At 39.7% G+C, this 26,211-nt stretch overlaps 1 protein-coding gene across 5 annotated transcripts in view; it reads left to right on the forward strand.

The window, feature by feature from the left end:
- AP3S1 (adaptor related protein complex 3 subunit sigma 1) overlaps nucleotides 1–26,211 on the forward strand; it is a 64,841-nt gene that overhangs the window by 7,992 nt on the left and 30,638 nt on the right. For all 5 annotated transcript variants that reach the window (XM_073221897.1, XM_036993723.2, XM_036993722.2 and 2 more), the window contains exons 2-3: nucleotides 13,965–14,056; nucleotides 17,779–17,890. In XM_073221897.1, the coding sequence (XP_073077998.1) occupies nucleotides 13,965–14,056; nucleotides 17,779–17,890 (204 nt within the window). The remainder of the gene's footprint in view (nucleotides 1–13,964; nucleotides 14,057–17,778; nucleotides 17,891–26,211) is intronic.

A 26,211-nucleotide genomic window follows, 5' to 3' on the forward strand; every position in this document is an offset into this window, starting at 1 on the left:
TTCAAAGCCCCTTGCTCGGAGTCTGTTCTCATTAACTGTGTTGAGTACTTGATGGGATTTTTATTCTGGAAATTCCTGTCCTCTGAAAAATTTCTCGGTTTTCTCCTCTTTTTCAGTCTCCTTTTATTCAGCATTGCTTTGAACAGTTCTTCCGTCCTTGCTCTTTCTTATCTCTGCTCTTCTATTTTCTCTCTTTTTGCCCATTGGCTCTGTTTTCTGGATGATATTCTCAATCTTACTTTCCAGTCTTTCCCCCAAACTTTAAATTTTCTCCTTATATTTTTAATTTCCATGTGCCTTTTAAAATTTCTGAATGTTACTCTTTTATAAGTCTCTGTTTTTATTTCATAGTTGCACCATCTATCTTACTTCTCTGGTATTATTGATAGATGTTTGTCTTGCCAATGGGTTTCAGTCCCGGGCAAGTTCACTGTGGACTCAGTGTGACCAAAGAGATGACAGTAGAATATTCTTGGGGTGAAAGGGTTACAGCCAACTTTATTTCCATGGTGGCAGGTCAATCACTGAAATCCCATCCACTCAGAGCATGTCTGCCTCTGGGCCTCTCTGCCTGCACAGCCGTCCCAGTCTCTCTGTCGCTACCACCACTCCAGCCTCTGCTCTGCTCTCCTGCAACCCTGTAGCTGCGCCACCGTGTTGCGCAGAGCACTGGGCAGGGCTCTTTATAAAGAGTCAATAACAATGCGTTGCCCACACGTGTGTAGTGAGCTAGCCAACCAGGGCCAGGTGAGAGTCCTGGCCACAGGAACCTTCATTTATCCACAATATTTAAACACTTTCTTCTTCTTAATTGGTTGTTTTTTCCTAGTGGCTTTCATCCCTATTTTGTCTTTAGCTTTTATATCACTTACATCTGCTTTCAGTTGTACAGTAATCCTTGGTTGACTGTTCCTGTCTAAGGGTAGGATACTAAAGCTAATTAGGAGCTCTGAATCCATTAATAGAGGTTTTCCATATGAGCTTCACTTGAGATAAGCAGACTCAGCATTAGCTAGTGTAAGAATTATAGTTTTCTACAACAGGCCACTAAATCTTAGTGGATTAACACAATGAAAGTTTAATTTTCACATAAAGTCCAGTATTAGTCTTCCTAATCAGCTAGAAAACCTCTTTTTATGGGCATGTGTTTGTCATTCTTGAGAAGAGGTACAGAAACTTCTGTAGCTAGCTAACATGGGAGACTGCAGGAATTTTTATGGGTGAGGCTTGGATGGTATATTTTTAACAATGGGCTTGCCTGGAAGGAAAAAGCTCTAATTTGTAGCATTTGTGACCATGGTGTAAGTACTCCCATAATGGCCATTTCAGCTTATTAACACGATGGCAGGGTATGTAGAATTGGGATGAGATAAGCTCAATCAGGTTTCTGTCATACTACTGCAAATTCCTAACCACCTGCCAGTGGCCAGAACTGAGTTGTGTGGTTCCACCTAAATTCAAAAATGAAAAATATTGTTGAATTTTGTGTCCAGGAAATAAAGGAACTAGATTTTGGTGAACAGATAACAGTTTCTGCCACAGTTTGGACCTCCAGTGTCAATATCTTCAGATGTAGATAAGAGTTTCCAGAATAGTTTGTTCTGGGCTTTGCCTGATAGGTGAAGGAGGCCTGCCTGGCTGTAGGTATTCTGGGAACTATTTGAAGAAAAGTGCTACAGATTTCAGGGTGTGTGTACATATTCTTAAAACCCCATTTTTCAGTATGGTGCCTGTATTTGCTTTTTATTGCTGCTCTAACAAATGACCACAAACTTGGCGACTAAAAACAACACAAACTTGTCATTGTACAGTCTGTGAGTTAGAAGTCTGGCACAGGTTTTACCTCAGAGCTGCAGCTGTTCTGGAGGTGCTGGAAGAGAGTCCATTTCTGTGGCTTTCCCAGTTCTAGAGGCCGCCCAGATTCCTTGGCTCACGGCCCCTTCCTCCATCTTCACGGCCATCTGAAGAACATTTCTTTTCTCGTTACATCTCCCTCTGACCACAGCCCAGGAAAGGTTCTCCAGGTGTAAGGAGCCATGTGATTAGAAGGTCTACTCAAATGATCAGGGATAAACTACCCATCTTAAAGTTATTAACTTACACCCACAAAGTCCTTTTTGCTACATAAGGGTACCCCCTTACGGGTTCTAGGGATGCAGATGTTGTTTCTTTAGTGAGCCACTGTAGTGGCTGCCATAATGCTCCTTGCTCACCCAATACCCCCTTTTATTCACTCCCAGATAGTTTCTTGGCCATGGTGGAGGAATTTAATGGTCCTTCTGCTTCTTAAACAGTCCTCCTCTATCTTCACTTCCAAAAGTGCTCAAAAGCCCCAATTCCTGAGGCTTTGTCTATTTTGTTGTACAAATTGGGTTAATTCTTAGATTTTCCTGTCACCAATTTAGGATTAAATTTTCTGAGGTTTACATAATACTTTACCACTCATTCAACCACCTTGCAAGTTTTGTTGTCCTTGTGTTCCTTTCCCATTCTTCTCATCCTTGTGGGTTTGTGCCCTTTAAAAAAAAGAAAAAAAATCCTCCAACCCTTCAATATTGTTTTAGTTGGGGATTGAGAAGGCAACAAAAATAAACGTTTAACTACTACACCACAATGCCTTTCCTTTACTGTGTGTGTGTGTGTGTGTGTGTGTGTGTGTGTGTGTGTTCAATGTGACCAAAGAAAATGCCAGTAAATGGGGTGAAAGGATTTATTACTTATTCCCTCGGTGGTAGGTCGTGCACTAGCGGCTCTGCCTCCCCCAGAACACTGGGCCAAGCGCTCTATATAGTGCAGTAATAGCTTATTGCCTACAGGTGTGGAAGTGGTAGCCTAGCAACAGGCCAGTTATATCATCAAGCGCTTTAAGTTCAGTGAGAATCCTGGCCATAGGAACCCCAACTTTCCCACACTCCACCCCTTCAGGATTCTCCCCCTAACAATCTATACACTATCAGTCTTCCGCAATGGTCCCTGTGCAAGAAAGCTGGAGCACTGTAACATGATTCCACAACAGCAGCAGAGGATAACAACAACTTAGGGATCTAACAAAAATTAAGATACAAGAAGATTTTGATAACAGGTAATGAAAATTATAATCCTCAAACCAGAGGAGGTTCCCAATCCACAAAGACCTTAGGGGCAATAATGAACAACAACTTAGAGATAGTAACGAAAATTAAAATGCAAGGTTTTGAACAAAAATTATAACAATCCCCAAGCCAGAGGAGGTTCCCATTTCACAAAGACCTTAGGGGCAATAAGACACATGTTTTAATGACATCAACATAGGCAAATCTTGTCCATCAGGTAGGATGCATGCAAGGGAGTGGTCCTGTGATAGGAATGTAGTAGGAAAGGGGGGTCCCATCCAGGCCTAGTATACCATACTTTGACTCCTCTCCCCGTGGGGGTTACTGAAGGGTCTATGTATAGTGCTACTGGAGGTGCATAATGATAAAACAATTCCCTGGTAAGATGCTCCTACCTTCTGGCCATTCTTCTGTTATTCTAGGAATACACAGGGGGCCAGCTTCCAGGCCTTGTCCCCAAGGTGCCAGGAGAGTCAGCCATCATTGGTCCATGTGTCAAAAGGTCCAAGGCCATGTCCACTCAATGGAGTCTCCATGGTTTAGTGCAGTTGGTGTTGGCAGCAAGATGTTATTCTGGTGGCCGAACCTTGGCTTCAGCGATTCTTCCTTGGTTTGTACTTGCAGTTGTGGAGGGGAGGCAGCCATATGTGTTAACATGTCTATGGGGCTCAGAACTCCCTTTCTGAGTCTCTTGTTCAAATGGCATAGCATGGATCATAAGTGGACTGACCATCCCCGCAGACTATTGGTATCTGACTTTAGTCTGGATTTTAACAAGCCATTGTGCCTCTCTATTGTGCCTGTTGCAGTAGGACTGTGTGGCACATGAAACTTCCGTTTGATTCCCAGCTGTCGTACCCATTCTTGCAGTGCATGTCCAGTAAAATGGGTGCCCTGATCACTCTCAATTACCTGTGGTTGGCCATAGGCAGCAAAGAGATGCCCCAGGCCTGTTTTGGTCGTCTGCTGATCTACACAATGGGTAGGAAAAGCAACTAGAAGTCCAGTAGCTGTATCCACACAAGTCATGGCATACCGATATGCTTCTGACACAGGTAGAGGCCCATTATTGTCTATCTGCCACCTGATGAGGTCTATAGGCCCCTTAGCTCTTATCACATGTTACAGTGGAACTCGGTGTAAGTCCCTTTTAGAGCATACGACACACTTCTGCTGGGCTCTACTTACTTCTTCAAAGGTCAAAGGCAAGCCCCACCAAAGGGCTACAGCCCACATTGTCTTTTGCCCTGCATACAACAAATGCTGATATAACCATTGGACTACATCAGAGGCAGGCTTTCCTTCTAACCAGTGTATCTGGGCCAATTTATCTGCATCATTTCCTGGGGATGCCAGTAGCAAACGACCTGTGGCATGCTATACTGTAATTATTTTAGCTGGACCACAGGCCCATAAGTCTTGCTGCAGTTCTTTCCCCCAAAGGGGTCAGTGACCAACCAGCCAGCTGTCATGGTACCAAGTTGGTAGCCACAGGGTCAAACCCCAATAAGACAGCCCAGTTGTCAGTGCAGACAGCTATAGGGGAGGGCTCCTAGCTGATAACAAGCCACACTGCCTGCAGCTCTGCCCATTGGCTGCTCTTCCCCTCACCATCTTCCATCCATATTGTCTCAGTCTTAGGATGGAAAGCTACAGCCCTCCATTTTGGGGGCTGCCCATGGCTGGATCCGTCTGTGTACCATGCATCTTCAGGTATAAGGGCTCTTCCCTCCCAATAGGGACTCTCTGCTACAAAAGCAAGTTCTCCCTGCTTTTCACTAGTATATGTCACTGGCCCCAATAAGCATTGGAGTTCTTCACTCAAGGGGCTACTAGAGAGGGCACTGCATTGCTATAGTAAGCACCCCACTTGGCCAGTGTGGGCATTTGTGCCACACCACTTCTTGGCTTTTGGGTCCAGTCTTGTACCCACCCCAAGATGGAAGAGATGGTTATTACCTTTATTGGGGCCATTCCAGTGTTGGGTTCTGTAGCCAGCAAGTCATGATACATGGCAGCCAGTTGTTTTTCTATCAAAGTGTATCATACCTCTGCCACTTTCCAGAGTTGTGACCAGAATCCAACAGGTTGGCAAGTTCGTTCAAGCCACTGCCAGAGACCCCAGCCTTAACCATCTTCAGTCACATGAACATCCAGCTCACAGGGCCTTGATGGTCTATCACACTTAAGGCTTACATGGCCTTGACTGCCTGTTTTGCTTTAGTTCAGGCAGATGCACATGTCTCATCCCAGTCCCACCTGACGCCCTTTCATACCAACTGGTATAAGAGCTTCAGAATTTGTACCAAGTGCGGGCTAAAAACTCTCCAGTAGCCTAGAAGACCCAAATACTCCTTTAGCAATGCTACAGTTCTAGAGGTAGGAAAGGCCTGGACTTTATCTATGACTGCTTCTGGTATAACTTTGGTCTTACCTGACCAGACGACACCCAAGAATTTGACTGACAAACCAGGTCCCTGAACCTTGGTGCTGTTCACACATCTATCTCCTATAGATGTTGCAGCAGTCTAGGTGCTGCACCTTCTAGATCTGAAAGAGAATTGGACGTGAGCATGACATCATCAATATAATAGTACAGCCGCACTGTTGGTGATTTCTCCCATGTAGCCGAGTCCTGGGCTACAAGTCCATGACAGATGGTGGGGCTGTGGGGGTATCCCTGTGGAAGGATGGTGAAAGTCCATTGCTGTCCTTCCCACGTGAAGACAAACTGTTCCTGACTTTCCTGCTCAATGTCAATGGAAAAGAAGGCATTAGCAAGATCTACCCTATAATGGTATGTTCCTAGTTCGTGGCTGAGGATACCCGTTAGGCCTGCAATAGAGGGGACAGCAGCATGCATAGGGGGGTATGACTTTATTCAATTCTCTGTAATCCAGTCACATGCCAGGAGCCATCTGGCTGGCCACACTGGGGAATTTAAAGAACTGTGGGTGGGCTTTATAATACCCATCTTTTTCAATTCCTGGAGAGTTTCTCCAATCACTTTATGCCCTCCAGGCAGTTTGTAGTGTTTGGTATTACTCACCTGCCAAGGCACAGGCAAAGCTATGGGTGGGTGCTTAGCATGTCCCTGCAGAACTGCCTTCACCACACGTACTCTCAGTCTCAACTCACCTGCAGTGGTTTGCAACCACAGACCCTGCAGGATATCAATCCCCAAAATATACTCAGGGATAGGAGATACATACACAGACAGTATACTCTTTTGGGGGTAGACGCCCTATTCCCAAAGGTATTTGGGCTTTTTTCACTCTGATAGCCTTCCCCCAATATCCATCTATGATAGTGGGGGTCCTGGGGAACCGCGCAGGGTTACCACGAATCAGTGAACATTCAGCCCTAGTGTCCACCAGAGCCAGGACATGTTGTATGTTCACTGGGGACCAGTGGATAACTATTTCAACATGTGACCTCTGGTCTCCCCTGGTCCCTCAGGGCAGATACCTCGACCTTCGCCTCAGTCCAGCTGTCTTCTCCAATCATCTTCCTGTGTGGGCTCGAGTGAGGTTGGCTCACTCTCGAGCAGGAAGTCTTGCAAACACAAGCCAGACTTGTGGTTCTGTCTCTGACCTCTGCCTCTTTTGTCTTAATGACTGGAACTGCTGCTCTGGGTTCAGTTGTTGCCATAGCTCTAGTAAGATCCTATTTGACTTCCTGCCTAATTTCCTTCCATTTTCTCCTGCCCGCATTAAATCAACCCACATCTGGGTCCTCGTAACCTTCATGGGGCCCTTTAAATTCTTCTTGTGAGTAGCAGACCTTATTTCTTTCCATGTTCTCATTGCTTCAGCCTCTCCTAAGTTTGCTACTGTACATGGCACCTCGTTTATGGGCTGTCCTAAGTGAGGGGAAAGAATGGCCACTAGAGACCCAAAGAGGGATGTGGGAGCTGTTTAAAGCACAGTGTTTCTCATCTGACTAGTGAAAATCTCTTCATCTGGGCCATAATTCTCTGGACTATAGATGGTATTTCTTATGCCAAGCTCTTGTAACACCTGTTGGATCTCAGCATACGTCTGCCATCTAACAGGAGAGGATGGTAGATCACCCTGACTGGGCTACACAGCATGAAGTGCAGCCATAAGTCAGTTGCAGCCATAAGTCAGTCGAGGAGGGAGTGACTCCCTGTGGTCTGATGTGCATTTTGTAGTCGCTGCCTCAAGGTGGGCTGCACTGTCAGGGAAGCCAGCTTTCCCATCTCTGATCCCAACAGAACAATTCCATCCACCCCTAAGTCCCACAGACAGGAGACAAGCTGATATTGACTCTGAGGGCCTCTGCCTAAACTGGTAGCCCAAATCCACCAGCTCAGCCTGAGTATAGGGGCGGAGAATAGAGTGCTCCATGACCTGGGGAGGGGGCTGCTCCTCTCCTTGGGGAGCTCTCAGCTGCTGGGTCTTTATTTTCTTTACAACCACTGGTGTGCTTTCAGTACAGGAGGGGCCAGTGCCTCCAGCACCACCCCTTTATCCTTCCCCAGTCTTCCATTTCCAGGGCTGACGGCACCTTTCTCTCCCCTCCCCCGAGTGCCTCCTCTGCTACAACCTTTACATTTTCCACCATGCCTTGCAGCAATGCTAGCTCAGTCCCCAGCAGCTCTCTTATGGCAGTGCTTCGCAGTTGGCATTGTCATGCCACCTCCACCTGTGCTTCCCTCAGGAGCTCGTCTTTTTCCTTGATGGCCTTTTACTCCTTCAGAGCACCTGGCAGCACTGCCATCTCATTCTGTAAGGAGTCTTTTACCTCTTCAGTGGCACCTCGCTGCCAGCGTTCTCATGCTGTTTCCTCTCGCATCAATGCCATTTCCTTCTTCAGTGAATCTGCAGCAGTTTGCAGCTCACATTCTCATGCCGCCATTTCTTGGGTCTTTTTCAGGGGCATGTCCTCCTCTTCTGTAGACTTTTTTAATACTGTGAGAAGCAGCCAACCCACAGTCCCCGCTGCCTCACAGGCACCCTGTCTCTCAAAAAACCTACTTACTATACCAAGGGCCACCCCTGCTGCCTCAGGTGTCACCTCCTCTTGCCTCCAGTCCTGGGGTGGGGCACAGCCCTCTAGGAGGCAAGCCACCTCAGACCACATACCCACTGGGGGACAATCCACTGTCTCTCCATTCACAGGGGCAGCCTGCTGAAGCACCCCTCCCATAAGGGCAGCCTGTCTTTTTCTTTGCTCAACAATGAACCCTACTGACCATGCCAATTTTCTTGCCAATGGGTTCAGCCCCGGGCAAGTTCACTATGGATTCACTGTGACCAAAGAAAATGACAGGAAAACGTTCTTGGAGTGAAAGGGTTTATTCCCTGGCTTCTCCTGGCGATAGTTAGAGCACTAGCATTTCTGCCTCCACCCAGAGCACTGGGCAGAGCTCTCTACAGTGTAATAATAGCTTATTGCCTACAGGTGTGGAAGGCCAGCTACATCATCAAGTGGTTTAAGTTCAGTGAGGATCCTGGCCACAGGACCCCCAACTTCCGCACAGTATGGTGACCCAGATATTTGACAATCTATGTAAATGGATATGGATGGATCCCTTCTTCTCCATTACAAGTACATTTATTCAGTGTACTTTTATTGGTTATTCTTTGCCAGCCACTCTTGGGGGCTTCAGATTCAAAGAAGATCTAAGGTAGCTCAGAGTGTCATAGAATTCAGGTATCTGCAAAGAAAACTTGAGCATATTGTTTAAAGTGTGTTATAGGAAGAGAAGCAGTACCAAGGCAGCTTGAGGAAGAAGGAACCAGTTTTTCCTGTGAAAGTGAAAAAACGACTTCGTGGAAGTAATCACATTTGAACTGAGTCCTAAGTGGGGGTTGCTAGAGAATGGGGTGGACGAGGAGAAGCATAGGAGGGACTGAACGGTGCCAGTGCAGTGTGGCTGGAGTAGATCACAAGGGAGAGAAGAAACAGATGGTGGAACTTCAGAGGTACGGTCTGGATTAGATTCTGGAGGGCTTTTTATGACATGGTAGGGAGTTTGGATTTTAGGTCAGATGGAAACGAGGTTTTTAAGAGAGGAAGTAACATACTGTTTTTTAAGAAGCAATTCTGGTGACTTGGCATGGTCTGGAGTAAAGAGACAGGTGGCATATAGTTAGCACTTGTGTGGTTCTCAACAGTATTCTGGGAAAGAGTGAGAATCTGAGTTGAGATAGTATCTCTGAATCCAGCTTCACTGTTGTTTCTGAAGTAGAATCAACAGTGCTGGGTGACTGAATGGATAAATGGACATAGGACATGACAGAAAAGGAAATATTATTTTTGGCTTAAAGATTGGATGAACACTAATGCCATTAACTGAGATTAAAAATACAGTAAAAATAGGTTTTAGAAAAAATAATGCTTTTTGTCTTCAGAATGCAAATTTTAATATATCTTAATGGAATATAAGTGGAGATGTCTATTTGGAAACTGGAAATACTTGCCAATGATTCAGAAAAGAAGATAGTCTTCTTTTAGGCACCAGGGTAGAGGAGAACTAAAGGTCAGGAAGATAATATGGTTGAAGCCGCAAGAGTAAGGTCATCCAGGGGCACAGGTAAGGCCCACGTGAAGACTAGAAGGAGGTGGTGAGATGATCGAGAAAACCCAAGGAAGGAGGAGGGCAACTGTCTCGGACAGTGGTGCCCCCTCCCTCTTTTCAATGTTTTTATAAAATGTGGACTAGATAAAAAGAATACTTATGTGCTAAGTATACATAAGGTATAGGAAATAATACACTTACTACTATTTGTTACTCCTTTTAAGGAAAATTACCAATACCTTTGAAGTCTTTCTGCACCTCTCTTGTATCCTGTTCCCTCTCTGCTCAGAGATAACCACCATCTTGAATTTTAAGTCATTCTCTTATTTTTTTAACCACAGTTTTTTGTCCTAAAGCAGTTTATTGCTTACTTTTACTTGTTTCTGAACTTTAAAATAGACAGATTAATATTATTTATATTTTTCTGTGATTGAATTTTTCTAAGGTCTTTATTGGCTTTATGTCTATAGTGATTTATTTAGTTGCTGTGTAATAGTCTATGTGTGAATAAACCACAGTTTATTTATACATTCTAGCATTGATGGACATTTACATTGTAAGCTTTTTGCTAAATCATTCTTGTAATCATCTTTTTAAATTTCTCTAGGGTATAACTAGGAGTTGAATAACTTTGTCCTAGGATATGTGCATGTTCAGCTTTACTAGGTAATGCCGATCCGTTTTCAGAAGTGGTTGTACCAGTTTACAGTTCTGGTAGTGTAAGGGTGCTTTCTTGGGCCAAGTACTTGCCAATGCTTGATATTATTAGACATATTTATATACCTTCAGTAGGGGTACTTAATGTCATTGCAGTTTTAACTAGAAGGGTTTTTCTTTCTCCCCTTTTTTCTTCTTACTCTCTTTTTTTCTACATGAATTTGAACATCTTTCATAGTTATTTACCATTCTGATTTCCTTTTTTGGGGGTAACTTATCAAAGTCTTCTGTTTTGCCAAGTCATTTTTATGTTGAGATGTTTATTTTTTTTCTTACTGATGTCTGAGTGTTCTTTGTATATACTGGATGCTATTCTTTTGCCAGTTTTTATGTATTGCAGATACATTTTCTGTGCTTGTGGCTATCATTTTTTCTGGTGTCTTTTGAGCATTAAAAATGTTTGCTTTTGATGTGACCAAATTTGCCAATTTTTCTTTTTATGGTTACCTTTATTTTGTGTCTTACTTAAAAATCCAACACTATTACAAGATCATAAAGATGCTACATTTTTAAAGTTTTATAGTGTCACCACTGACTTTTTTTAACTGAAAACATTTATTATCACAAAATGTTGGTGCTACATGATAATAAGTTGCCACAAACTGGCGGGTTTGCCAGACGTTGGAACAGGGGCCGAGCTCCCAGGGCAGGGGACCTTGCTGCCCACTATGGGCTCAGCTCTTGCCTGGGGGGACCCCTGGCATTCAGCTGGCCCAGACAGAGGACAGTAGAGGGTCAGGAGGGCCTAGTGAGGATGAAGTGGGGAGGGCAAGTGTGCAGCCTCCTCCTGCCCTGCTTGGTCTCAGGCTGAGTTGTAGAGGGGCTGGGTTCAGGCCATCGTATGGCTGACAGCTGTTGGTGATGCAGGGCTACTACCAGCCTGACCAGAGACATTCATTTTTAAGCAGCTTAGGACTGCTTTTTCAGCATAATGTGAGAGACAGAAGTTTATTGTATTAAAATAGAACAAGACCAACAATTTTTATCCTGGCACCATTCATAGAAATGTCCTTCCTTTCCCTATTGATCTGCTTTAAATTAAATTACCTTATGTATGTGTGGGTGTGTTTCTGGTTCTCTATTCAGTTTCATCAGCCAGTTTCCCTATTTCTGCACCAATATGTTGTCTTAATTATTGCAGCTTTATAATAATTCTTACATGGTCAGCAGATTCTCTCATATTCTACTTGAACGTGTCTTGTTATTCTAGTCCCTTGATCTAATGTGTAAGTTTTGGAATCAGATTCAGGTTTTCATTCTTCCTCTCTCCCTGTTGGGATTCTTATTAGAATCACCTTGACTGTTTGGAGCATTTTGGGGAGATTGAATGTCTTCATAATATTGAATCGTTCAGTCTATAAACAATGTACATTTTTCCATTTACTTAGGTCATCTTTATCTTTTTCAATAGTTATGTATTTTCTCCATTGAAATCTTGCATGCTTTTGTTTCATTTATTCCTAGGTACTGCATGTTTTCTTATGGCATTGTAAATGGTATCTTGTAAAAATTACATTTCCTAATTGATAGTTGCATAAGTTTAGGATTCCAATATAATTTATTTACATTGAAGTATCATTGATATACAATCTTATATCAGTTTAAAATATACAACACAGTGGTTCAGCAGTTACCCAGATTATTAAATCCTCAACCCCACTAGTGCAGTTACCGTCTGTCAATACAGAAAGATGTTACAGAACCACTGACTAGAATCTCCGTGCTCTACTACCATCCCTGTGACCAACTTATATTATGATTGAGAATTTCTGTGCCCTTTTATCTCCCTCCCCCTCCCACCAACCCACCCCAACCGCTCCCTGTGGTAACCACCAGTCACGTCTCAGTGCCTGTGAGTCTACTGGCAGTAGAATTCTGTGTACTGATTTTGTGTTCTTGCTAATTCCATTAGTTGTAACACTTTTGTGTAAATGATATTTGATTCTCTACATAAAAAAATCTTGTAATATGTGAATGACAGTTTTGTTTCTTCCTTTCAGATCCTTGTATCTTTTACTTTTTAAAATCTTTCTTGTACTGATGACAACTCGTGTGCCACTGAATAGGAAAACTAGTATCAGTTATCCCTATCTTGTTACTGATCTTAAAAGGGAGAAACTTTAAACATTTGTGAATTGTTTACAAAGGCGTTTTATAGGATACCCTTAGTTAAAGGCAATTCTCTTTTTAGTTTGCTAGCAACTTTCATCTGTTTTATTCAAGAATGATGTTTAATTTTATCAGATTTTTTTTTTGCACCTACTGAAATGATGTATTTTTTCTCCCTTAAATTTCTGCAGCCTATATAAGTAGGTCTCCCTTTCTGTTCCTTATGTTCATACCTTTTTCCTGTCCACCATTTCTGTTGATTCATCTTACCAGATGTTTATATATTTTTAAGTCTTTCCAAAGAAGCAACTTTTAGCTTCATTTATCTACCCTGGTATACTTCATTGACTTGTACTCCAGAATTATGAGAAAATAAGTTTTTGTTAGTTTAGCCATCCAGTCTATGGTATTTTGTTATGGCAGCCTGAGCTAAAATACTTCCCTTTTTCACATTAAATTCCTGAGAATCATTCGTATTGATGGGTGTACTTTACTTCTTTAATTCTTACTTCTTACAGTATTTCATTGTATGAGCATACTGTAATTTATCCATTTGGTGATGGGTGGACTTGGGGTTATTGTCAGGTTTTTTTGTTGTTACAGTGCCTGTGTGATCATTCCTCTACAAGTCTCTTGGTACGCAGGTTAAGACTTTACTGTGTATATATATATATATATATATGGATAATATGTATTTGCCAACGTCTTGTTGTTTTTGACCTTCAAGAAAAATGTTTTCATTTGGTTTAGCATAGTAACCAGGAGTGGAAGTGCTGCTATAAAACTGTTTTCTCAAGTGATTTTCCAAGTGATTTACCATTTACCCTCTCACTGATGGGAAGAGTTTCTTTGGTTTCACATTTGATATTGTCATATTTGTTAACATTGGATATTGTCACAGTACACTTTCGCTAATATGGTAAAGGTGGAGTTATCTCATAGTTACTATAATATTTCACTTAATTACTAATGAGATTCAATATCTTTTCATTTACTTATGGACCATGATACTTCCTTTCTTGTGAACTACCTGTTTATGATTTTGTCCAATTTTCCAATTTGCATTTAGTTAAACTTAATTGGAAGCTCTAAAATTCTGTGTCTTTATTCCATAATTAAATTAGTTACATGAGTTATTTATAACTTTACCTCTGAGTTTACCCGTTTGTAAAACAGTGGGCTTTAACTAGTTAATATCTAGTGTCCCTTTTACCAGTGTCTGTAATTCATCTGTCTAATACTGTCTTCATTGTTTTGAAACATAGAAATAAGTTAGTTTATTTGTAGGAGTAAACTATGAACCATTGATTTTTTATTTTTGTTTTTTTAATAAAAAAATGTTGGGCTTTGTTTCTTTAAGATGTGGTATGTTAATTCACTAAGGACCTCTTTCTTAGATGAATTTTCCAGACAGATATTGCTACTTTTAGTTTTTAAACTCTTAAAATGCTGTCACACTTAGAAATTCAATCTTAATGCATATGAATTATTCTTCTCAGAGTGAAGACACACAACAGCAGATCATCAGGGAGACATTCCATCTGGTATCTAAGAGAGATGAAAATGTTTGTAATTTCCTAGAAGGAGGATTGTAAGTAAATTATTTCGTGGACATTTCTAATCTTTGACTATATGATTAAAATACGTATTGTTAAAGTGGTTATCGTAAAAGTTTCTTAATTTAGATTAATTGGATCAAGTGAATTGCCAGCTATGTTAGCTATAAACATAACTTAAAGAATTTTTTTTAAATATGCAATCTTTTTCTTTTTTTCACTAAGGTATCATTGATATACACTCTTATGAAGGTTTCACATGAAAAACATTGTGGTTACTACCCATATTATCAAGTCTGCCCCATACCCCATTGAAGTCACTGTCCATCAGTGTAGTAAGATGCCACAAAGTCACTATTTGTCTTCTCTGTGTTACACTGTCTTCCCCATGATCCCCCCACACCATGTGTACTAATCATAATACCCCTCAATCCCCTTCTCTCTCCCTCCCCACTCGCCCTCCCACACCCCTCCCCTTTGGTAACCATTAGTCCCTTCTCAGAGTCTGAGTAGGCTGCTGTTTTGTTCCTTCAGTTTTGCTTTGCTGTTATACTCCACAAATGAGGGAAATCATTTGACACTTGTCTTTCTCCACTTGGCTTATTTTACTGAGCATAATACCCTCTAGCTTCATCCATGTTGTTGCAAATGGTAGGATCTGTTTTCTTCTTATGGCTGAATAGTATTCTATTGTGTATATGTACCACATCTTCTTTATTCATTCATCTACTGATGGACACTTAGGTTGCTTCCATATCTTGGCTATGATAAATAGTGCTGCAATAAACATAGGGGTGCATATGTCTTTTTGAATCTGAGAACTTGTTTTCTTTGGGCAAATTCCTAGGAGTGAAATTTCTGGGTCAAATGGTATTTCTCTTTTAAGTTTTTTGAGGAACCTCCATATTGCTCTCTACTACAATCTTTTTCTTTTAAAAAATTTTATCAAGGCATTTTATATAAAGGTACTATATTCATATGGCAAAAATGCAAACATTACAGAGAAGTATAAAATGTAAATGAATAAAATTTTCTCTCTCCCAACTTTACTCCTTCCCATACTCCATACTTTGAGTATGCTTCTAGAAAATTAATTTTGCATCGACTAACATATACAAGTATAACCTTAAAAATTTTTCCTTATGGGATCACACTATGTATGTTGGTTTGCAAGTTGCTTGCTTTCACTTAATAGTGTGAAAAGCTTTGCATATAAACACATCTAGAGCCACCGCATTCTTTTAAGTGGTTATGCAGGGTATTCCTTAGGGTAAATAGACCTGTTCATATAAATTTAATCACATCCTTTAATAAAGACTGAAGTTTGCTTTTCATGTATCTGTATGTGTGTGTATGTATCTCTATATAGACACATCTATATATAGATAGATTAGCATATAGCTAACAGATTTTTCTACTTTTGAAATGAATAATTAAGGATTACTTATAATTAGCTTGCCATCTGCTGTACACAGATACTTATAAGTTAATGGTCCTATGAAGACAATTGCACTCAAATAGTTGCATAAATGTTCCCTCCCATGTTTATATGACAGATTTCTTAATAAGTTATTTTCTCATTGATAATCAAAATCTAAACTTTAGCTGAGCCCCATTATCAATAATCACAGATTAGTCAGAAAGACCTATACCTTTCTGTATTTTAACATTTATGATGCATATTGTGAAAAATAGTTTGGGTAATTGAGAATTCATTCTTATCTGACCATAAATCGCTTTTTAACTGTAGAAAGTTCATTGCATTTCTTAAAAGGGTATATAATGCTGCACTTAAATTTGCAAATACACCTGTATAACTTGTATATTTTGCTGTTATTATTGAGACAGGCACAGCTGTTTTTGTATTTGAATTGTACTTAATTTCTCTTAAACTTCTTAGTTGTTTTGCCATTTATATCACTTCCCTGTATCTCAGCCTCTTAATCTCTTATCTAATAGGAAACTTTATCACCCAGCAGTGTGCACTGCATGTAGTACTTTTGCAAGAACCTGATTGATCTAACCAGGGCACTGTTCAAACTGGAAATTATGGCTTGAATTTCTGGTTGTCCTTTTTCAACCTTATAAAAAGTAGAGATGAAATACTGCATCAGACGAGGGTACACATCTGGCTTATTCCTATTTTTGGAATAACAAGCTGGTTTTCTTTGTCAAGTCACTCAAATTCTTGTAGCTCAGTTTCTCCTTTGAAAATGAAGTATTTGTTGGACTGAGGATTTCTAAAATTGTTTGGTATTGTATGCTTTATTGGATTCCATAAGTAATTTTTATCAGTGTTTATCAGTATTATACTGTAGCTTATAGATGAAGTTATATTTTTAAAAGCAAAATACATACTTGTCACATATTAATATTTTTGCTTTCATTTTAATAACATTAGTAGCCATTTTGAAAATTACAGTTTTCAAAAGTTTGAACTTCTTTTAAAGCAGAGCCAAACAAAAATTTAAGGTAACTACCAAATTGCTGATTCAAGATCAATCCAAACCTGATATTTGCAATTGTTCATTGAAAGGGACAGAAAGAACACATTGTCTCTGTCAGAGAGTCTGTAAAATGTACATCCATATTTTTTAGTTGAATATCTTAGAAACATGTCTAGCTTTGTAGGAATTTTTATTTCTAGTCCAAGATCATTTCTACTTTTGCTATTAGAGAACATAAAAATAGTGTATACTTAGAGAAGTTGTTTCCATGAACTTGTGATTTTAGTGTTACTTTTACTGAGCAAGAGATAAATATTTTCCCTTGTTCTGTTTGATTGTTCAACTAGCTTTGATTACATTTACTTTTGATTTTTTTAAAAAAAATGTTAGTGTTAAAGGGTCTTTTGAGAAGATGAACAAATTAGTATAAATTTAACTATGAAATAGTTAAGATATATTTAGAAAAAATAAAAGATGCTTGGCATGATCACTGTTATTATTTTTAAATGCTGAAATTCCAATCAATGTAAAAAATATTTGATGAAAGACTTGAGTATCTCTTAGGACAGTTTTTTTGTATTTATATTCTAAAACAAATGTGTTTTTGGAGGAGATCCTGATGGTAAATTTGTTCAAAACTTAAGAAATGTCATTTTTTTTTCTAGTTGATAATCAGTCTTATGCTGTGTAATTTACTGTGACCTATGAGGTTAGTAAGCACTTTTAACATGCCGTGTGACCTGATTTCTCCCTACTTTTCTGACCTCACTGTTTACTAGTCAGTCATTGTCCACATGCCTTTTTCCTCTTCCTTGAACATACATATTTGTTCTTAATGAAATGGCCTTTTTATTAGTTGTTAACCTTTGCCTAAAATGCTCTTCTCTAAATTTTTTCATAGCTGACTCCTTGTCATTAGACCTTAAGCCACTAAATAGAACTTTTAATACCCAGTCTGACATAGTGAATCCATCAATATGGCATCATCCTGTTTTGAATCTCTAAGTAGTATGTATTACTTCCACTATGATACATTTTTTAAATTTATTTGTTTGCATATTGTTCCTTATGATCAATGCCTGTCACATAGTCGGTACTCAGTGGATAGTTGAATGAATGAATGAATGCATTAAAATTAAGCACCTTAATTTACTTAGTCCCTAATGTGTTTACTTGAATACTGTGCCATTAAATGCTATGCCAAAACAATTTATAAAAGTTTTTAAACAATTTGTCAGTTTGCTTGAGCTAATGAAAATGTTTTTTGTTTTGTTCCTGTAACATTCCAATTGTTTTGTTTTGTCATTTAGATTAATAGGAGGATCTGACAACAAACTGATATATAGACATTATGCAACACTCTATTTTGTCTTCTGTGTGGATTCTTCAGAAAGTGAACTTGGCATTTTAGATCTAATTCAAGTAAGTTAACACTTGGCTCTGTCTGTCTTAAATCACAATTTGGCATTTATATACTTTAATTGTACTTTTTGTATTTTCCAAAATCATGTTTTATTTGGTAGGAAATATATTGTTCCATAGAGCTAGATGTTGGATAAGTAAAAGAGGGGTGAGGGATGTGGAAATAGAGACTAATTTAATCTGTTTAAGACTAATCATAGCTAATTTCATCATACCCTGTTTTCCTGTTCATGTAAGTCACCACAAGAAGCCCAAGAGTCATGAGTTTCTTATCAGATGTATCCAGATCTGACTCCAAAATCCATCCCTCCTCGTCTCCTGAAAAATCTTCTATAATGTCCTGAACTCAAGGCTAGTCATCAGCAAATTCCTTTTTGTAAGATAAATTTTAGCCAAAATAAGCAGGCAAAGAGGGGCAACAAAGGGCCAGGTAGTTTATTTGAGTGCAACTCCCAGGTGATGTTCCGCGGTCTGAGTATTACAGGCCGAGGAAGTCACCCCCAGTCAGGGAGGTGGAGGTTTATAAGGGGTTAGGAGGGGGAGGAGAGGGCAAGCTATCCTAGGGGGCATGGAGAGGTATTATTGGCTAAAGGTGACATAATAGACAACTAGAAACTTTTTTGCCTTCCAAGAGAGAGGAGGCTGATATCCAGGTCTTAGTTGGCACATCAGGATGGAATTCAGGAAGAGCTGTCCCTTTCCATATAAGGCATGGACCTTGGGGTCTGGTCTGTTCTCCCCCTATGGCATCTCTCTGTTCTGTTTGCATGTCCTTGTTTTTCCTTCAGCCTAAGACTTTTTATCTTCAACTCTTCTGTTAATATTTCCTTCACTTCTTTGCTTTCAGCTAAATTTAGCTTCCTTGGTGACACTTCCTACAACCCTCTCAAGTAGTAGGAGTTTTCTCTTCTGCTTCCTTCATACTGTTGAGCCCGGAGGAGACTCTTTGTTTCCCACTGCTTTTTCTAGACCGTTCTGTCTTCTAAAACACCACTTTCTACCCATCCTGTTTCAGAAATCTCTCCTCCCTACCTCCCATTCATTGGAGATTTCTGTCAAAAACTTTGAGGGGTCTGAGATTTTTACCCTGCTCAAACTAACAAGTTAAGTACTGCAGTTTCATGATTGCTGGCAAAGACAGGAGACTTCTGGGCCAGAGTCAAAGGGCTTTATTACCAACAGCAAAATAGTAGCCATAGCTTTTGCTTACATTGGTTCCCCAAGTCCCAATTCCCAAAATGTGGCTTGAAGAGGACTGGGTGATACTTGCATACACATTGGATTAGCCTATGTGAGAGGAACCTCAAGCTTAGGGAACTGGAATGTTTTATATTGGACAAGCATGTCTGCCCATGTTGTGGAAGAAAACAGTATCTTCCAAGGGTGTAAGTAAGTCTACTTTTTGCTTTGGAGAGAGACACCCTTTATTTTCCAGGGATGTTTGTTACACAAGTTTATTTGAAAAGACAGTCCGCATAAAGGCAGTTTGTTCCTCTGCTTACATGATGTGCAGAAATGGAAAATTTGTGGAGAATCATCTCCTAACAGATTTTAGTTCTTAGTTCATTGATATTCACTCCAGTGCTACTTGTGTTATAATTCCTGGTGATTTTAATATTCACGTGGCTAATTCTAGTACCCTGGCACAACATCTGACACCAAGTGCATTGGTATATTTCTTCCCTACGTATATGTATAACAGTAACAATATTATGTGCAGCAGTAATAGTAGTGTAACTTCATTCGGGTACTGGGACCAGATTCCAATGTGTATAAGTATGTGGGAGGGGGTCTTTACACACATACTTATGCCAAGCAATTCTTGAACACCAGTAGGGTGCTGGAAAACTCAATTCTGATGCTTTCTGCCCAGGGACAGCACTAGATTGACTGCCCTCCACCCCCAACCCCCACCCCAGACACTCGTAGCAAGTCCCAGGTAGTTACCTGTGCTTGTGCTTTTGACGTACTGGCTACAGACTGGAGGTTCCCATGACCTCTCTCCCCCTTAGGTTCAATTAATTTGCTAGAGCACCTCTCAGAACTCAGGAAAACACGTTTACCAGTTTAATAAAGGATACTGTAAAGGATACAAGTTAACAGCCAGATGAAGAGAGACATAGGGCAAGGTCCCAAATAAAGTAACTTCTATCCTCATGCAGCCTGGGGCCTGGCTTCGTGGCACGGGGAGGTGTTCTTGTTCCCCAAGCATAGACACTCTCTCTGACCAAGAAGCGGGGTCCAGCCGAGCAGAGCAGGCAAAGCAGAGCTCAGAGCAGAGCAGAGAGCTCTTCTAATGGGTTTTGTGAGGGCTTCATTGCATAGTCATGATGGACTAAACTACAGGCCGTTGACTGATCCAGCCTCCAGCCCCCACCCCCCGGTGGGGGTCCAAAAGTCCCTCATTAACGTGACAGAGCACCTGTTTACCTTTAAGACTCTGCAGTGTTTTCAGGAACTGTGGATGAAGACCAAAAATACCTGGGAAATACAAATACGTATTTCTTATAACTTATTATATCACACTGTAAGTCCAGGGAGAGGAAATCCTGGGGCAGAATACCTCTAAAAACCGAAATTAGTCGAAGGGAGAAATAAAGTTTAAAATCCATTTATTGCTTACAAACTACAGTCTGGGACTGGCTCTCTTTCCTGCTCCAGCAGAAGCAAAACCAGCCCTCCCCCTCACCTCTGAGGTACAGAGAAGCCCTCTGTTGCCCCGGTAATTACCCATTGATATGGAGAAGAACTGCTCTCCACCCCTGAGGAATGATGCAAATGCACTAAAGCCATACTTGTTTCCACCTCTGAATGCCTACTGCTATGCAGATAAACTAAAGCCAGGTGAGATATTCTGGAAATATTACAATTTTACCCACACTGACTTGGTATCTTCACACCTGGAATTTCTTTTCCACTGAATTTCACCCTCTACCTTACCTTACCTTACTGCTTATTTCTAGACCTTGTATTAATCCAAACTGCAGTCCCTCCGTAATCTCAGTGTCAAAGTTTCCACCTCCTATCCTTTTGTATCATTTTCTATAACTCCATCAATTTTTTGAGCCTTTTGGAACCTGCAGTCTTTTAAAACTTACCATTTTTTCACTGTCCCTGATCTTCCTGATGTCGTACTTTCCTCACCCACCTTAAACTCCATGGTCAGTCATGATAATTGTAGTCTTGCACACAGTCAGCTCCTTTCCTGTACCCACACCTCTCAATGTACTTAGATTGAAGACAACATACTGATTTCTTTTAGAATTTATGATTCCTAACCTCAGTGGGTCCTTAATGCTACTGAGAAATCATATTGTATTTCCCTGATCCATTCACTCCCATACTCCTAGACAACTACTGATACTTTCTCTCTCCTCAGTCCTCTAGCACTTCTAGCATCGTGGTTGCTAGCTCACTGAGAAGATTGAAACAATCAGAAGAGAACTTCTGCAGAATCTCCATCTGGTCCATGTACCCTACTTTTCTTCTGTGAGAGATGGATGCACTATCCTCCTAGCTATGACCACCTTACTCATAAATAGTTTCCTCCTCCTCATTTCTCTAGCATATTCTCCCTTACTTCTGCATCATTTCTCCTCTTTCCTAGATCATTTCCTCTAGTCTATATGTTCTCCCATCGTAACAAAAAAAATCCTGTCCTTGCTTCCCTCTCCAGCCACTGCCGCATTTCTTTTCCTTCCTTCACACCAACATGCCATTAAAAGGTTGTCTGTATACACTGGCTGAAAATTTTCTACTACCATTCTCTCCTTAACACACTGCCATCAGGTTTTCAGCTCTGCTGTTGCCAAATCCGTGGGTTCTCGCCCATCCTTAATCTTTGGTTGTTCATTGATCTCTTCTCCATGAACTACGCTCTTCACTTGGCTTCTAGGACGCCCGCTTGCCTGGTCTTCATCTGCCTCTTTGTTGCTTCATTTCAGTTTACTAATCTCTCTTACCTCTTCTCCTTCAGGAAACCCTGTAGCATTTACAGAATCAGACCGCCAGCTACTCTCTGCACTGCCACCACATTGGTCCAATGTGAACTCTTTGGCAGCCTCTCCTCTCAGAGTTCAAGCCAGATTCCTTAAAAATGACCCATGAAGCCCCACATGATCTGATTGCCCTTCCCAAACCCAACTACTTATCTTACTTTATCTTCCACTCCTTCCCCATTGCTCCAGCCACAGTGGCCTCTTGCTGCTCCTCAGATATACCAGCCAGACTTCTGCCTCAGAGCCTGTGTACTTGCTGACCTTTGTATCTAGACTGTTCTTCCATTTATGATTCCATGGCTAGCTCCATCATTCTTTCAGGTCTTGGCCCAGATGTCATCTTCTCACTATGGTATTCCCAGACCCTTCTTTAAAAAGTTCCCCTTTCTTTGACATATTCTAACCCCTTTCCTGCTTTATTATTTTTTTCCTCAGTACCTATCACCATCTAAAATATATGTGACTTACTTTATCTAGCTTACTGTCATTTACCCTTACAAGACAGTATGCTCTGTGAGGGCCAGGATCTTTGTGATTTATCTCCAGTGCACAGGATGGCACCTGGCACTTAGTAGATCCTCAACAATAAAGTGTAGAATGAATGAATGTATTTAATGCCTAATATTTACCATTCCATGTAAAGTAACTGATAGGAAAACCCAAAGGTTAATTAGAAGTAGGAGAGTTAGCTAGAAAAATAAAACATCTTTGTTACATGCTAGTAATTTAAAAAAAAAATCTGAGTGCTGGTTACATTGGTGTGTTTGATTTATGAAAATCATTAAATGCTATATAAGATTTTTATACTTTGTGATATTTCCATAAAGTTAAAAAATTAATACCCACAATAAAAAATGTACTTGCTACAAAAAAATTGTAAGATTATAGGAGGAAATGCTCTGAACTTATGTTTTCTTTCTCTTTCTTGATTCCCAGACAGAGCACAAACAAAAGAGCATGGAATAGGCGAGTTGTACTAGATTGGAGAAAGCTGTAGGTAAAAAGGGAATTTTCTTTGCAAACAAATCTCATGTTTTTGAAATCAGCAAGGAAGCATGGTCTGAGATCTAGTTAGTGTTAGAGAGTAAATGAGAAATTAACCAAAGGAGAAAACTTTGCTAGTAATTCTTTTTTTTTTGAGAGCAAGGCAGAGGCTTTTATTTAGAAATTAAGTGAGATGACAGAGCTCCTGGCTCAGGCCAGGAGGGGACAAGAGAGCCCCCTCTTTGCTAGTAATTCTGAGTACCAAAACTTAAACATATTAGAAGTGACTAGCTAGTTTAAGGTTTTTGGTATCAAATATTGTTAATAAGGAAAAAAAGAGGCACCTGATAAATGGAGCTATTACTAATCCAGATTACTCTAAATCCATACTTCTTAAACTGGGCTTTGAGAAAGAACTAGATATGTGAGCTGAAAGAACTCACATTATAATCCTGGCAGGCATTCATTTTTTTTCTCAAATTGGAGGTGAGGAAATGACACTTTGAAGATAAACATGTGTGTATTAAGAAGTAGAATAGAAATTTTTTATAATATTTAAAGGTCTAAGAGGAGACTTCAAGGAAATTTTGAGTTTAAGGTCGATATGCCCCAAGATTCCTTTGGATATGTGTTCACTTTCCTCCTAGGATCACTTGAGAAACACTGTTAAGTTTCGTGTTTTGTTTTCCTAAAGGCTTTTCCAGTATAAAGTAAGAGAAACCAAGTTTTACTTATATATAGGTAACACATAAGGGTTGGTCAGAACCCTATATTGCATTGACTTTTTTTTAATTCATTTTGTTATCATTAATCTGTAATTACATGAAGAACATTATGTTTATTAGGCTTCCCCCTTCACCAAGTCCCCCCTACAAACCCCATTACAGTCACTGTCCATCAGCGTAGTAAGATGCTGTAGAATCACTACTTGTCTTCTCTGTGTTGCACAGCCCTTCCCATGCCCCCCCACCACATTATACATGTTAATCGTAAGGTCCCCTTTCTTGCATTGACTTTTAACTTTGTTGACTATTACATTTCTTTGTTTATCCCACACAGGTAGTAGTTAATTCATCATACTGTTATTTCAAGGAAATTTTGAATTTTTTAGAAAATGGTTGTTTGATATGGAACTGTGATTTCTATTTCTCTTTCAATTATCCACAACTAAAGACAGTGGTAGACATACACACATTACATTCCAAAACAATGTTTTTATTTTCCTGTGCTAGCTACTAGTGTTATAAGAGGGAAAACAGGAGAGAAGTAATCTGTTTCAAATTTAGTCTGTTTCATTGTGGTTAAAGAAGACTTGTTAAAACAAATGTGAAATTTCCTAGAGGCAAATCAGAAGTCCTTTACACTGTCCTGAGACTGAAGTTATCATCATGGATTATTATTTTGATACTGTGGCTGCTCTTAATGGTTATGGTAGCATAGTTGTTATATCTCATAAGGAAATTATGTGAGGAGTTGTCAAATAACAAATATCCTCTATCATATTGGAAGTACATTCTATTATATGTTTGTGGAAAGTGGAAACTATGTCTTGTGTTTTGCAAAATTTTTTAACTATTGCTGTTCAAATGTTGATACTTTGTCTTAATATTAAATAAGATGCAGAAAAGAGGTTTTCAGGAGAATTGTGAAATCTTCCCACTGCAAATGTAGCCTACAGCTGTTGTTACCAAAAGACCCTGTTGAGTTATCGTGTGTTGAACAATCATATCACAAAAGACAAAAGTTCTGTACTTTACCTTGCCGGGACTAATTCTACCACTTCCATGAACATGTTTAAAGTTCTGTAGTTGCTGTCTTTCCCCTGCGATTACCACAGATCATTAAATACTTAAGAGGGACTGCTGAGCATGCACGAGTCATTCACTTTAAAAACATTGAGTTGCTTATTATTTCTCCTTTTGTTTCGTGAGCTCATTTATTATTTTCAGAGCTTATTTACAGCTGGTGTTCTTGCTTTGTCAGTTCTCTGATTTTGAGAAAAGCAGCTGTAATATAAAAGTTAAAGCAGAAAATTATAAACCAAGAGAGTTTAGGTTGAAACCTCTTGGTCTTGCATATTCTTTAGAGAATAATAGATCAAGAAAAATTAAATGTCAACATGTAACTACTAAACGTATGTTTAGTGTTTATTTTTTTGAATCTTGGAAATGATACCATTGAAGTATTCATTAGAAGCCTGTACTTTTTTTTTAAACATTTTTCTAGAACATGATTTTTAATGGCTCCATTAAAAAAGTACCTTTTATATACACTTTAACTTATTTGATGTTGGACATTCTGGAAATTCGTGTTGTTTCCCTTTTTGTATGTGCACTCTTGTTAATCCTGCTGTGATGGGTATTCTTGCATTTATATCTGGATCTACCCATTGGTTACCTTTGCAGAAATAGAGACCCTGGATTAAAGGGTGTACACGTTTACTCAAAACTAGCCTCTGACGGTTCTCTTCCAATCTCATCTCTAGAGTTTGCAAAGGTGCTCACCGTGGCCTGGGCAGCACTGGGCATTATCATTTTGAAAAACTTTGCCAAAATTTTCCTAATTAAAAAAAGAAGTATCTCTTTATTTTAATTTGCATTTCTCTAATAAACTGCATAACTATCTTTTTACATTTATTAGTCATTTGTGTATTGTCCTTGTGGAAGCCTGTACTTCTCTGCAAAGATTTCATGTTTCCAAAGTATGTGTATGTTGTCTCAGATTTGACTTTATATCTTGTAGAAAATTTGAGAGAAGGCATTGTTAGTAAATTCCATTTGGAGTTATACCAGTATTCACAAAATTGAATAATCAGTAGTGTTTTCTTTTGTTTCTTACTTTAATTTGTGTAAGTTGTAAAGAAGGCAGTTTTTTTTTTGTTTCTGATACGTGCTATTCTAGTATAATATTGACTACTTGCAAGCAAATTTCAGAGTTGAAATGTAGCTTTTGTCAGTCCTTTCTATTGTAGCTTATCTTCATTGAAAGTGTTAAAATATTTACAGAGTGAGAAAAGAAGTTCATTAAATGTTAACATTAGTTGTTTGAGTTATTTATAAGCAGTCGTGTTGTCCTCATTTAATTTATCGTGCCACACTGATAATGGAGGCATGAAGTCCATTAGATAATTCTAAATTCAGTTAGTGTTCTCGGTACCACAAGTAGCAATTATGTCAGCATCAGTCTTGTTGTGTTGTAGTTAGGAAATAATTGAGGGCTAACAGCTAAACTGATCTTCAGTTTCAGGAAGATGAGTTCCAGCCACGGTGGTAGAATGTGTATATAAACTAGAGCTCCAGGTATAGCATTTGTAATTACTGTTTTATTGAGCAGTAAATG

Source organism: Manis javanica, chromosome 14 (assembly GCF_040802235.1).
Source record: "Manis javanica isolate MJ-LG chromosome 14, MJ_LKY, whole genome shotgun sequence".
Taxonomy (NCBI): Eukaryota; Metazoa; Chordata; class Mammalia; order Pholidota; family Manidae; genus Manis; species Manis javanica.